The 12,756-nt window shown below is 40.3% G+C and overlaps 1 protein-coding gene across 2 annotated transcripts in view; it reads left to right on the top strand.

Annotated features, from left to right (window-relative positions):
- The window catches only part of LOC116623661 (alpha-2-macroglobulin-like), a 48,982-nt gene extending 36,790 nt beyond the window's left edge, over nt 1-12,192 (top strand). The window contains exons 33-37 of one of the 2 annotated variants that reach the window (XM_032391019.1): nt 1,167-1,235; nt 2,222-2,324; nt 3,003-3,044; nt 9,386-9,418; nt 11,942-12,192. In XM_032391019.1, the coding sequence (XP_032246910.1) occupies nt 1,167-1,235; nt 2,222-2,324; nt 3,003-3,044; nt 9,386-9,417 (246 nt within the window). In that variant the 3' untranslated portion in view covers nt 9,418; nt 11,942-12,192. Of the gene's footprint in view, nt 1-1,166; nt 1,236-2,221; nt 2,325-3,002; nt 3,045-3,384; nt 3,521-9,385; nt 9,419-11,941 lie in introns of those variants that run through there. The other variant, XM_032391018.1, reaches the window with a different exon arrangement.
- Nucleotides 12,193-12,756: the final 564 nt, after the last annotated feature.

The following is a 12,756-nucleotide window of genomic DNA, read 5'->3' as shown; positions in this document are numbered from 1 at the left end:
AAACGAATGGTCCACAAAACATCCTCTCTTCCCTCTGAAGGTTTTCCGAGGCATTTTTATCATTAACCAGTCTTCCTTTTAAACTTAAATGGCCAACTGAAACAAACAGTTCTGTGATCATTCTTCCCCAACTGGTTAAGACTGGGGTGGCCGGTATTAGGGATAATATTCATTTAGCCTCTTGAGGTTTCTGGGCAGACGTGGTAACCTTGCCAGCTCCAGCAGCCTTTCCGTCCACTGCTTTGATACACCCACGGGGACTGTCTGTTTCATGTTACAAACAGCTCTCTTCTAGGAGCCACATCTACTAAAAGAAGAATGTCAGCAAGTTCCTTCTTTCATGGAGCTTAGACTCTTAAGAACATAAAGCTTAGGGGCGCCTGGCTGGCTCAGTAGGAAGAGCATGAGACTCTTGATCTCAGGGTCATGAGCTTGAGCCCCACGTTGGATGTAGAAATTACATAACTAATAAGACTTAAAAAAAAAAAAAAGAAGATAAAGCTTATGCACCAGTGGAAAAAAATATGAAAGTGACCTGTAGACATGAACTATAATTATTATAGAAGTTCAGAGAAAAATGAGATTGCTATAAGTTAAGGCAAGCAAAAAAGTTAAAAAAAAAAAAAACAACTCTCTTTCATGAAGGAATAGAATATACATTGAACATCAAAATATGGAAAATTCCCAAATTTAGGATACTTATTTCACTTTTCTTCAGATATATCAACTTTACACATAGGTCATGTGTCATACTAATATCAAACCCTGCATCCAAATTATCTCTCATTTTTAATTTAAAAACATTATCATCGGGCGCCTGGGTGGCTCAGATGGTTAAGCATCTGCCTTCGGCTCAGGTCCTGATCCCAGAGTCCTGGGATCGAGTCCCACATCAGGCTCCCTGCTCGGAAGGGGGCCTGCTTCTTCCTCTCCCTCTGCTGCTCCCCCTGCTTGTGCTCTTTCGTTCTCTCTGTCAAATAAATAAATAAAATCTTAAAAAAAATAAAATAAAAAAATAATAAAAACATTATCATCTTCACTTACAAAAATCACTTGAAGAAACTTTACCCTCAGGCTTAATTTGGTAATAAAAATTCTTCATTTCTCTGGTTTTCCCAGAGGCTTCATCTGTTTATTAACATTTGTGATGTATTGATTTTCTTCAGCTTGAAAGATCTAACCATGTGAGCCGAACAGAAGTCAGCAACAACCATGTTTTGATTTATCTGGATAAGGTGAGAGCCCTGCCAATCTAGTTGCAAAAAATATATAGATAATAATCTCTCTAAGGGAGCTATACGAATCCTATCCTAAGGGAAGTGAATGAAGGCATTTTGGAGACATCGCCTCCATGGCAAAAATTTGAGCATTCTAATATTAATTCCAGTAAATATTCTCGTCTCCTTTATTCGCATTTCATGCGAGACTATGGGAAGAAATGGCTTATTATAATACTGGGATATGAATACTTCTTGGACCTCATAAGCAAAAAATTCTGTGCACAATGTGTTTGTGTCCATAAGTTATTTTGAAGATATCAAGTAATGTAAGGAAGAAACCACTGGGTTTCTTCTTCCTTACATTATTACATCAACATCAACATAATAATTGATGTTATATATTATATATTATACATATTATATCTCAATATATCAATTATATAATTCACATCTCAATTATTATATCAACAGTTTATAAAAGAGGAAAATACTGTCCATTTCAGCAAGGAAGTACCATAAAATGATAAGATCAGTCGACCAATAAACCAATCTCATTTTATAGTTATGTGTTCTAACATAATTTATTCATTCATATATTAATGGTCATTATATTTTACAAGTTTTGTGAAATTTTAATAAGGCTGTAATGATAGACCTTTTATATGACTTTTTAAGTCAACACAGTATTTCTACAAGACAGAGAAGTAAAACTATGCCAAATCTCTTGATGTGTAAAAATGAACATCGCCATTCAACCAACAAAATCATATATCATTCACCCCCTACAAACAGAGCCCATGTACCAGTATTGATAGGAGTATATGAATTGTTCGGGTTATTTAAGAAAAATTTAAGGATGTTTTCATTCACGCTGGAAGCTTTCTGTACAACTTAAGGACACTGTTAGTTGATAAAAAGGTTTTTCCCTCCAAAAGTAGATGAATAATTAAACTCATCCAAAGAAGAGAGAAGAAAGCTTGTAATTCCCTTTTGCTTTCTAGGTGACAAATCAGACACTCAGCTTGTCCTTCATGGTTTTGCAAGATGTCCCAGTGAGAGAATTGAAGCCAGCCATAGTGAAAGTCTATGATTACTATGAGACAGGTGAGTGTGAACAACTTTGACTTAGAAATTAAATTTCTTTTTTTTTTTTTTAAAGATTTTTTATTTATTTATCTGAGAGAGAGAATGGGAGACCGAGAGCATGAGAGGGGGAGGATCAGAGGGAGAAGCAGACTCCCCGCTGAGCAGGGAGTCCGATGCGGGACTCGATCCCGGGACTCCAGGATCATGACCCGAGCCGAAGGCAGTTGCTTAACCAACTGAGCCACCCAGGCGCCCCAGAAATTAAATTTCTGATCACAAAAATTTAGATCTGAGAAATGTGTGGGGGCAACTTATTACACTGTTCTTTCATTTTTGTCTCCATCAAGTCTGATTCTTCTCTGTCTTCTATACCTACATTGTAGAAACTACCTATCGTATAAATCCATCAACTACTAATACAGACCACCTGTAGGATATTTAGTTCCCTTTTCTTCAGATAAGACAACATGAGACTTAAATAAGCATAACATTTGAACTGTCTTTCAGAAGTTTAGGGGAAAGAAATATACTATATATGAAGAGTTAACATTATAAAACAGCAAGCAATGCATCGAGTGGATAATGCTGATGTTTCTGATACAATTCTTCCCATAATAAAAGTTTTTTTAACTGACCTGTATCCCATAAATGTTTGCTCTCCCTCTCACTTCACCTAATGGTTTTGTTTTTATTCAGATGAGTTTGCAATTGCTGAGTACAATGCTCCTTGCAGCAAAGGTAAGTAATGCACACTCCTTCCAAATGCAGTCAGGCCCCCTGGGCTTGTCTCTTAACATCTCCTCCAGAAAATTCTGGCTAACTATTTTTCATAGACATCATCTTGCTCACAGTGCAATTTATAGTAGAAAAATGAATTTACTGGGAAAGGGCCACTGATGGTCAAACTGCAGATAGTTCATAGGATTATTTATTGGATACTTAGAAGTAGTAAATCTCATTTCCAACTATACTAATCAGGCTTCCTTAGACAGTATGCTACCCAGATCTGAGAGATGGACTATTCACTGCTCAGGAAGCCCGAGTCCATCTTGATTCTCTCTTCTTTCCACTATCACAGATCATGGAAATGCTTAAAGTCCACGACAATGAAAACCGCTTTGCTGGGGTCCCTGTTCCTCAGACTGGGTCTCTGTGGAAAAAAAGAATTTTTGTATCTTTGAGGATTTGAAATAAACCTTTTTTTCTGGTCAGTCTTTATCACTGTTTCTTCATTCATTCAATAAACATTTATTACATTTCCATATAATTCCCAATAGAATCCTGAGATTAAAAATTCATAGCTATCAAGGGTTGAGAGACTTCAGAAAATGAGAAATATTACAGCGATATTGGTCTGAGTAGGCTTCATTAGGGGTTGCAGGGAAAGTATTGGATTATGTACTAGGAGAGTGGGAAGGGTGTTTGGTTACAGGAATACCCTAAGAAAAAGCCAGAGTGCATTTTAGGAAAAAACAAGGCTGTCTCGAGTAGAAAAGAATTTCCACATTAAAGGGAAATAATGAAATACAACGTTGGATAGGTTACACTGGGAGGCAGCATAATTAGCTGGAACTTCACCTCAACTGGGGTTATGTGTCCTCAGAACCAAATCTGCCATTTGACTGATATGAGTGATAAGTCAATTAACTGTGGGTCTCAGATTCAATAAAGGATGACAAATGGAAAATGCTGAAGGGGTGACACATTAGAAGCGAGCTCTCTTAGGGGCGCCTGGGTGGCTCAGTCAGTTGAGTGTTGGACTCTTGATTTCGGCTCAGGTCATCATCTTGGGGTCGTGGGATCAAGCCCCATAACTGGGCATGGAGCCTGCTTGGGATTCTCTCTCCCTCTGTCCCTCCCCCCAACTTTCTTTCTCAAAAAATGTGATCTCTCTTAGAAGAAAGAGACTCAAAAGCCCACATAGGAGTGTTAGAGTGGAGTATTTTTTTTCCCAGAACTTCAAGCCAGGATCAAAGGATAAGTGTAAACTTAAGGAGGAATTCAGAAGCAGAAATCAGTGTCCCCACAATACCCAGTCTCTACATTTTCTTTGTTCTAAGTATTGAAATCATTTACTGTATGGATCGAGGGGCAGAAACCTCAGGAGTTCAAAGAGATCTCTGGAGTTGTCCTAGGAGTCCATGTCTTCATTTGGGTTAGCTTGACTGAAGCTTGGATGGTATCAGCTAAGAACTCTAAAGGACCTTGAAGTTCAAGTGTTCTTAGCTCTATCCCTAGACTGGGCAAAAGTAGAAGATAAAAGCTATCACTGAATTCCACACAGTCAAGCATCCCCCACCCCAACCCTACTTGAATCCCAGATCACTTGCAAAGCTGCAATAGCACTGCAGAGGCCCCACACAGAAAAACTCACAGGGATGATGAAGCACAAGATTTATTCAGCACAAACTCGAGAACCAGGGCCAAGCTAAAAATCCTTCCAAAAACACAGGGAAGAAATGATTATCCTAATGGTGACATGGTCGGGGACCAGGTTTCCCCTCTTCCAAGAATCATCTTCCTTCCACATTTTACATAATTTCAGTGTGATGTGGTGGGAAAAGCACGTGTTTTCAAAGATGTGGAAAATAGAATGGACTCAAAATTCGACTCTGCTACTTAGCACCTGTGGAATCTTACCCAGCACTTTAACTCCTCTCTAAACTCAATTTTTTCACCTGTAAAGAAGGAGAATATTATCACCTTCCACAAGTGTGTGTGAAGATGAAAAAACAAAGGGCCTGCACCTTGTGGGCCTCACTGGACCCAGCAGTGCTGACTGGAGCCAGCGGCCACCTCGGTTCCATCTGTGAAATGGGAAGAGAAACAGACAACTCTCCCAGGAGACAGCTGTGAAGAGTGTGCTGAATCTAGTTCTTGACATGCAGAAACACTCAATAACTAAATGGTAGCCATTTATTAAATGATCTTTTATTTTTTTTTAAAGATTTTATTTATGGGGCACCTGGGTCTGCCTTCAGCTCGGGTCGTGATCCCAGGGTCCTGGGATCGAGCCCCACATCGGGGTCCTGGCTCAGCGAGGAGCCTACTTCTCCCTCTCCCTCTGCCTCTCTCCCTGCTCATGCTTTCTCTCTCTCTCTCTCTGTATCTCTGTGTCTCAAATGAATAAATAAAATCTTAAAAAAAAAAAAGATTTTATTTATTTATTTGAAAGAGAGAGAGAGAGTGCAAGCGAGAGCACAAGCAGCAAGGAGAGGGAGAAGCAGGCTCCCCGTGAGCAGGGAGCCCAACGTGGGGCTCGATCCCAGGACCCCGGGATCATGACCTGAGCCGAAGGCAGATGCCCAACCTACTGAGCCACCCAGGCGCCCCTACTAAATGATCTTTTAAAGCCTGCCAGTAATAACATGATCTGTTCAAGGGAAATCTGTCCAGAAGTGGGGAAGCTCAAGGTTGTTTCTGAACAATAATAACAATGCACTGGAGAGCAATTAACCACAAAAAAGCAAATCTGAAAATGGTAAGTCTACCATTTAAAAAATTACATCTTGAAGTCCAATCGTTTTTTCCAATTTCCTGAGTACAGAGTTGGTAGAAATCTGAGACTTTAAAAATATATTGGAAAAAGCAAGTAATTGGGTTAATGCCCTTATATTCACTCTGCTGGCGGAGAAGGGAGTGGGGAGATGATAGGGCAGGAGGAGGGGGCATCGGGCCTGAGCCTGGGGGGCTCCTGCAATGGTTTCTAAAATATGACACCAAAGACACAGGCAATAAAAGAAAAAATAAGTAAACTGAACTTCGTTAAAATGAGAAACTTTGTGCATCAAAGGACACTGTCAAAAAGAGTGAAAAACAACCTGCACAGTGGGAGAAAATATATGCAAATCACATATCTGATAGGGGTGTGACATCCAGAATATATAGAGAACTATAAGTCAACAACAAAAACAGAAACAACCCAGTTTAAAAATGTCAAAGCACTTGAATAGGGATTTCTCCAAAGAAGATATAAAAATGGCAAATACATACATGAAAGATGCTCAACACCATGAGTCATCCAGGAAATGAAAATCAAAACTACAATGGGATACCTCTTCATGCCCACTAGGATGAGTAATAAAAAAAAGGAAAATAACAATTGTTGCCCAGGATGTAGAGAAATTATAACCCTTGTTCCTGAGAATGTAAAATCCACAGCCACTGTGAAAACGCTTAGTGGTTCCTCAAAAGATTAAACAGCAAATTACCATATGATTCAACAACTCCACTCCTAAGGATATACCCCAAAGATTTGAAAACAGGAGCTCAAACAGAAACTTGTACACCATTGTTCATAGCAGCATTATTCACAATAAGGTAGAAATCAAGTGTCCATCAACAGATGAATGGATAAACAAAATGTGGTATATACTTGGGCTGGAACATTACTCATCCATAAAAAGAATGAAGTTCTTTTTTTTTTTTTTAAGATTTTATTTATTTATTTGACAGAGAGAGACACAGAGAGAGAGGGAACACAAGCAGGGGGAGTGGAGAGGGAGAAGCAGGCTTCCCGTGGAGCAGGGAGCCCGATGTGGGGCTCGATCCCAGGACCCTGAGATCATGACCTGAGCCGAAGGCAGACGCTTCACGACTGAGACACCCAAGTGCCCCAAAAGGATGAAGTTCTGATACTTGCTACAACTGGATGAAACTTGAAAACATTATGCTGTGAAGTAAGCCAGACACGAAAGGACAAACACTGTCTGATTCCACTTGTATGAAGTTATCTAGAATAGGCAAATTCATAGAGACAAAAGGTAGATTAGAGGCCCCCGGAGACAGGTGGAAGACGGAGGGTGGGGGGTGGGTTATGCTTAGTGAGTACTTAAGAATGATGAAAAGGCTTCAGAACCAGTGGTGATGGTTGCACAACACTGCATATATAATTAATGCCACTGAATTGTACATGTAAATAATGGTTAAAATGGCAAATTTTATATTAATATTTTTTACCACAATTTTTGAAAAGCAAAAAATAAAAACAACAGTTTGGATATTGAAATGGCTAAATAAAATGTAGTATTGTGCAATATAACACTATAGAACAGCTAAAAAGAATTAACTGGCTCTTTATACATATCAACATGGCACATGAAACCAAACAACTGGGAGAACAAAGCAAATTTCAGACTGATTATATGCATAATGCTACATTTATAGAGAAAAAACACACAGCAGTAGTTTATCTTTTCTCTTGGGATACATACATGTATGTAAAATAGTGTTGTTGTTTTTTTTTTTAATTCTAAATATCTCTCTGGGGAGTATGGAAGACAGCAAATGGAGGGTAGCCACAGAGAACTTTCCCTTCACCTGTAATCATCTTTTTCTTTTAAGTATGCGTTAGTATATTGCTTCTATGCTTTTAAAAGAATGGAAAGAAAACTTTCTGGAGAGAGACTAAATAAATTAACAGTGGATACTTCTATAAAGGAAAATAGGAGAGTAGGGACTGATGAATGGAAGCCTTTCTATTTTTTCACTTTAATCTTCTGCATTTTTACCCAGTGTGTATTCATACGTTACTTTTGTCATTTTGTAAATGCTGAGTTGCTTCACCACGTTATAAGCAAATATTTAAGGGCTGAGACATTGTTATTACTACACATGTGAAATGTGATTATGAATTTATCTATGATTTTTTATTAGAACATTCATAAACTCTTCTTCCATTAGATGAAATTCTTAATTCTTTACACATAAATGGCAAATTTTACCCAGCTGGGGCAAGGAAGGAGAGAATTCAGCAAAATCAATGGAGAGTTTATGTGATCCTTTAGACAAAAAGATAAATACAATTTATTTGCATTTAAAATGTCCAATGAGTCAGTCTGTTTAATGTGCCTTACAACTCAGTAAAAAGGATAAAGCAATAATAAAGCCTGGGTTTGGATTCCAGGCATTGTCTGTTTGTTTTTGTTTTTAGCCCTCTGTAACTGACCCAATGCTTGTGGACTATCACAATAGATGTCTTTCATGCATCCTTTAAAAAAAAAATGCAAGATGGCAGAGATATTAAAACTCCCATAATCAGAAATTTTGCAAGGGACTAAATGAACCATTATCTTCACTGGACAATAGGCTTGGGTCATTTTGGGAATAACATTAAAGAAGCAAGATCTTAATGTTCAGAGGTTGACATGATTACCTAAGTATTTTATTTTTTTATCACTTTTAGAAATGAATGAAATTGCCTAAATTATCAAATTCATTTTAAAAATAAACGAATTACGACCTGATGAATAACAATGGTCTGAAAAACGTTTATTAGGTTTTTCACATTGTGTATTCTGATTCGCTTCCAATTAAAAACAAGTACAAAGAGTTAACCTCATAGCAAAGTTGGGCTTGCATTCCGAGAAGAAAAAGTTGGCCATGTCCAGTTATTGGGCTTTTTGTATTTGAAAGCGCTTAATATTTAATCAGAAGAAATGTCCTTCAGCCACTGTGGACTCAGGCAAAGTGCAGCTAATGTACTCTTGTGTAATTTATTCCAGTAGAGTTCAAATACAAGACCGAGACTCATAGGATGCAAGAAGACAAGAGATTTAATCCAGCCACACAGTAATTGTTATGGGAAACAAACATTTCATGCAGTTAACTTGTGGCATCTAACCTCATAATCCCCATTTGTGTCCAGCCTCAAATATTCCTGCTTTCTGTTTCATGTTAATCAATCACGCATTCATTCAACAGTTATTCATTGAGCAACTACATTGTGGCCCAATAGGAAACAACACAGACAAAAATCTCCACCTTCAGAGAGTTTATATTCTAGAGGGTGGAGAAAGATTTAAAATATATATATACTATATATATATAAACAAGAAATTTAAATTCCTGGTAAGAAACGTTTCCTGCTATGGGGTGGGGGGGCGGGAGGAAGATGGAAGTAGGGATGGGGCGTGGCTACAGCTCTGCGTAGAGGCTATGGAAAGACCTGTGTAAGAAGCAGTGTTATAAGAGGAGACTTGTGAAAGGTGAAAAAATACTGCATATTTTCCTGTCTCTGTTTCCTCATCTTTCTTGTTCTTGATCTCTCTTCCTTCTTTCCTTCCCCCTTTTCTCTCTAGGTGAAGAGAGAGAATCCCCAGTAATGGGATGAAGTAAGTATTCCAAAGCTGTAGTCGGCATCAAAGTTACAGTGGCTCTCTTTTCCCACAGAATGTTTACAAAGATTATCTAATATCTATATTCTCTAGAGGTTGGTAAATTCCTTCCCTATGCTTCCCTAGCAGACTTGCAACTAGTCCCCTTCTCACCCCTTGGGAACAGTGATATTAAGCAACTATTATATAATGAAGGGTGGGAGAAAGAGAGGAGCTCTAACAGATGCTGCTTACCTCATGCTCTGCACTGTGATAAGCACATTACATGGCTTTCCTTGGCACGTTCACAGTGACCCCACGAGTGGATGGTATTATTATTTGCATTTCAAGGTTGAGAAAGTGACGCTTAGAGATGCCAAGTAAATGGAGAAGCCAGGATTTGATGATGACATTCTCAATCATTACACTAATCTTGCACTTTTGAATGTGCTTTCCAGTGAATGTGCTTCTCTTCTCATGAAATACCGGCTATCACTTAATACCCCAACATTAGAGTTGATATTAGTTTATGTTATTTCTCCTCCCCAGGAACATTTTCAAAGTCTCTGCAAAAACGAAGAATCCCTATCATCTAAAAGGAAAATGCTAATGCACTTCTCAACCAGTACATTAATGTGCTGCAAAAAGAATCAAAGTGTCTCCCAAATATTGATCCCCTCAGCCCTCAAAACAGTCACCTTTACCTGCACTAAATGCCTTTGACTTACTCCTATCCTGAGCAAATATTCTCATTTTCCATGTGTGCCGTGATGTGGGAAATTTTGGGGAACACTATTCTAATGAGGAAACTGCAGGCGATGACATGTCGTTGGTAATAGGCTCTGAATCTTCCCAGTGTCCACAAACTGGGAGAACTGAAAATCTCTCATCAGGACTTTATAAGCCAGTGGTTCTCAGCGGAGGAGAGAGGAGACATCTTTGGTTGTCACAACTGGGAAAATGCTACTGACATCTACTGGGTAAAGACAGGGATGCTGTCAAGCACGCTACAGTCACTGCACAGCCCCCAGAATAAACACTTATCTGACCCCAAATGTCAACAGCGCTGAGGTTGAGAGACTCAGTTCTAAGATGAGGAGGTGGGTTCTGACTATAGGGTGGATTTCCATTCCCTGGGCCCTTTACTAACAGCATCTGCTGGGACACCACTTCAGGCCACTACTGAGAGCAATGACCCCTTTCAGGGAATTCTTGCCAAATTCCACACACTCTGCTTGGAAGTCTTGGGGTGGGACATTCTGTTTGCACAGAGCACTCTCATAAATTCCTGTGAATTGGGGGAGTTTCTGAGACGAGGCAGAGTGCAAGGAGGGAGACACCATATTGTCTGATCTCCGGCACCATGGGGACAGGGAGATATGCTCTGTCATGTCTAGTTCTAATTCTTCTTGCCTTCAATGCATGGAAGACCATGAGTACCACCCATGGTCCTATTTTATATTGTCCCCTTTTCTTCCAGTCTCTCTTCTCTTACGTCATTCCATCGCCATATTCCCCTCAAAATCTCCAACTGTGTTCTTGAATGCCACCTCCTACTTTAATATTGTATAATTCTATATAATCTTTTTTTCTAAAATAATTAATGTGACTAAGCTTATATGTGATTTTATTTAGGGGAGAATTCCCTTCCTATGAGTCTGTCGCTATTGGTTCATAACCTCCTCAGGAGCTTCCCAGGCGAAATCTGAAACCAGCCCCTGTACATAGAGGGCAGAAAGAGAACAAATAAGCAAAGAGAACTTACACAGGAGGCTGTGTTCAGCAGCTGCAAAATGAGTAGATCTCCACACCTACTTGCCAAATCTTAAAAGTTTATATAAAGGCCTGAACTGGGTTCAGTCACGTATACCATGCAGGTGTCCCTAGGGCAGCTTCCGGGAGTAGGAAAGGCAAGCAGAATTCCAAAGACCGGGGAATGGGTAAGGAGCCTCTGAGTGCCAAGGTCAAGCTCACAGGTCAACCTGCAGTCATGTCCTCTTAACAACGTCTTCCAACATTCCACTGGCTCTTACAATTTCTTCCCCAGTGTGCTCTGAGAAGTCAGCAAGCGTTTCCTTAGCATGGAGGTGGCTCCTTTTCTGGCTCTTTCTGTACTGGAGGCAGATGCCACAGCAAGAATGCAGGTACACGGAAGAGAAGACACAGATTGAGACAATGATTCCCGAAATCAGTGACAATTTTTCCAGCCAAAGCCCTGTGATCCAAACCACTGATTTCTTAAAACCTCTAGGCTGGGGATCAGCTCACTCAGGGTGTTTACTTGTGTCCTCATGTGATTTAATAAAGATGATACATTAGCAGACTGACTCATCAGGTGTGAACACACAACATTCTGTTTGGAAAATGGCACAAGTGCTTCCTTGTGAGACATGATGATGTCTAAGGCCAGCCTATTTTGGAGGACAGCTTTTCTTTTTAGAGAAGTTTCAGTACTTGGTAAGGACAGGCTTTGTTGCTATCATTCAAGGCTTGCTGGGTGAATTTAGGAAAAGTGTCTCTCTGTGCTGTAATGTTCTCCAGGCCAATGGAGGGGACAAATGATGGTACCAGTGGAAAACAGAATGTGCCCACCTGACCTTGAGGAGAAGGATGTTGACAGTTTTAAGAACTTGACCTGGTTGTACATTCCACATACGTTGGCCGGGGAGACAGCACTGTCAGGCATGAGGAGATGGACCGAGGGAGAGAGATGCCAGACCAGGACTCCCATCTTTTCTTCAACAACAGGGGTATAGATGGCCCGTCTCCAACTCCCTAAGAATTTGTTGTACCTCCTCTCTAGATGTCCAGGGTCTCACATGCCCAGCGAGATCCCCCTCATTGGGCTGACCCTGCAGGCTAGAATAATCCAATCTAGGGGCGCCTGGGTGGCTCAGTCGTTAAGCATCTGCCTTCAGCTCAGGTCATGATCCCAGAGTCCTGGGATCGAGTCCCTCGTGGGGCTCCCTGCTCGGCAGGAAGCCTGCTTCTCCCTCTCCCCCTGCTTATGTTCCCTCTCTCGCTGTGTCTCCCTCTGTCAAATAAATAAATAAAATCTTTAAAAAATAATAATAATCCAATCTATATGGGAGTGCCTGGATGCCCCCAGGACCATGCAGTTGCCGGGGACCATGCAATTCTGAGTGTGTGTGATGTTGCTCATTTTCTCTGCCTCCTGCCCAGTCAGAGAAACACCATGGCTCCTGCAGTGGCACGAACCACACCTGGAGACTTTCCCGGGCCTTTTGTGGGAAGTTGGCAGCTATTCAGTAAGCTCAGTGAGCATATATTCTCTCATCATGAGCATTTCCTAACTTGGGGGCTCCCCGCTAGCTGGGGGTGTTGTTGCTGTGCTT

This window comes from Phoca vitulina, unplaced genomic scaffold (genome assembly GCF_004348235.1).
Source record: "Phoca vitulina isolate PV1807 unplaced genomic scaffold, GSC_HSeal_1.0 scaffold59, whole genome shotgun sequence".
NCBI classification, from domain to species: Eukaryota; Metazoa; Chordata; class Mammalia; order Carnivora; family Phocidae; genus Phoca; species Phoca vitulina.
Note: the sequence above shows the minus strand (reverse complement) of the source record. Positions and strands in the feature narration are given on the sequence as shown.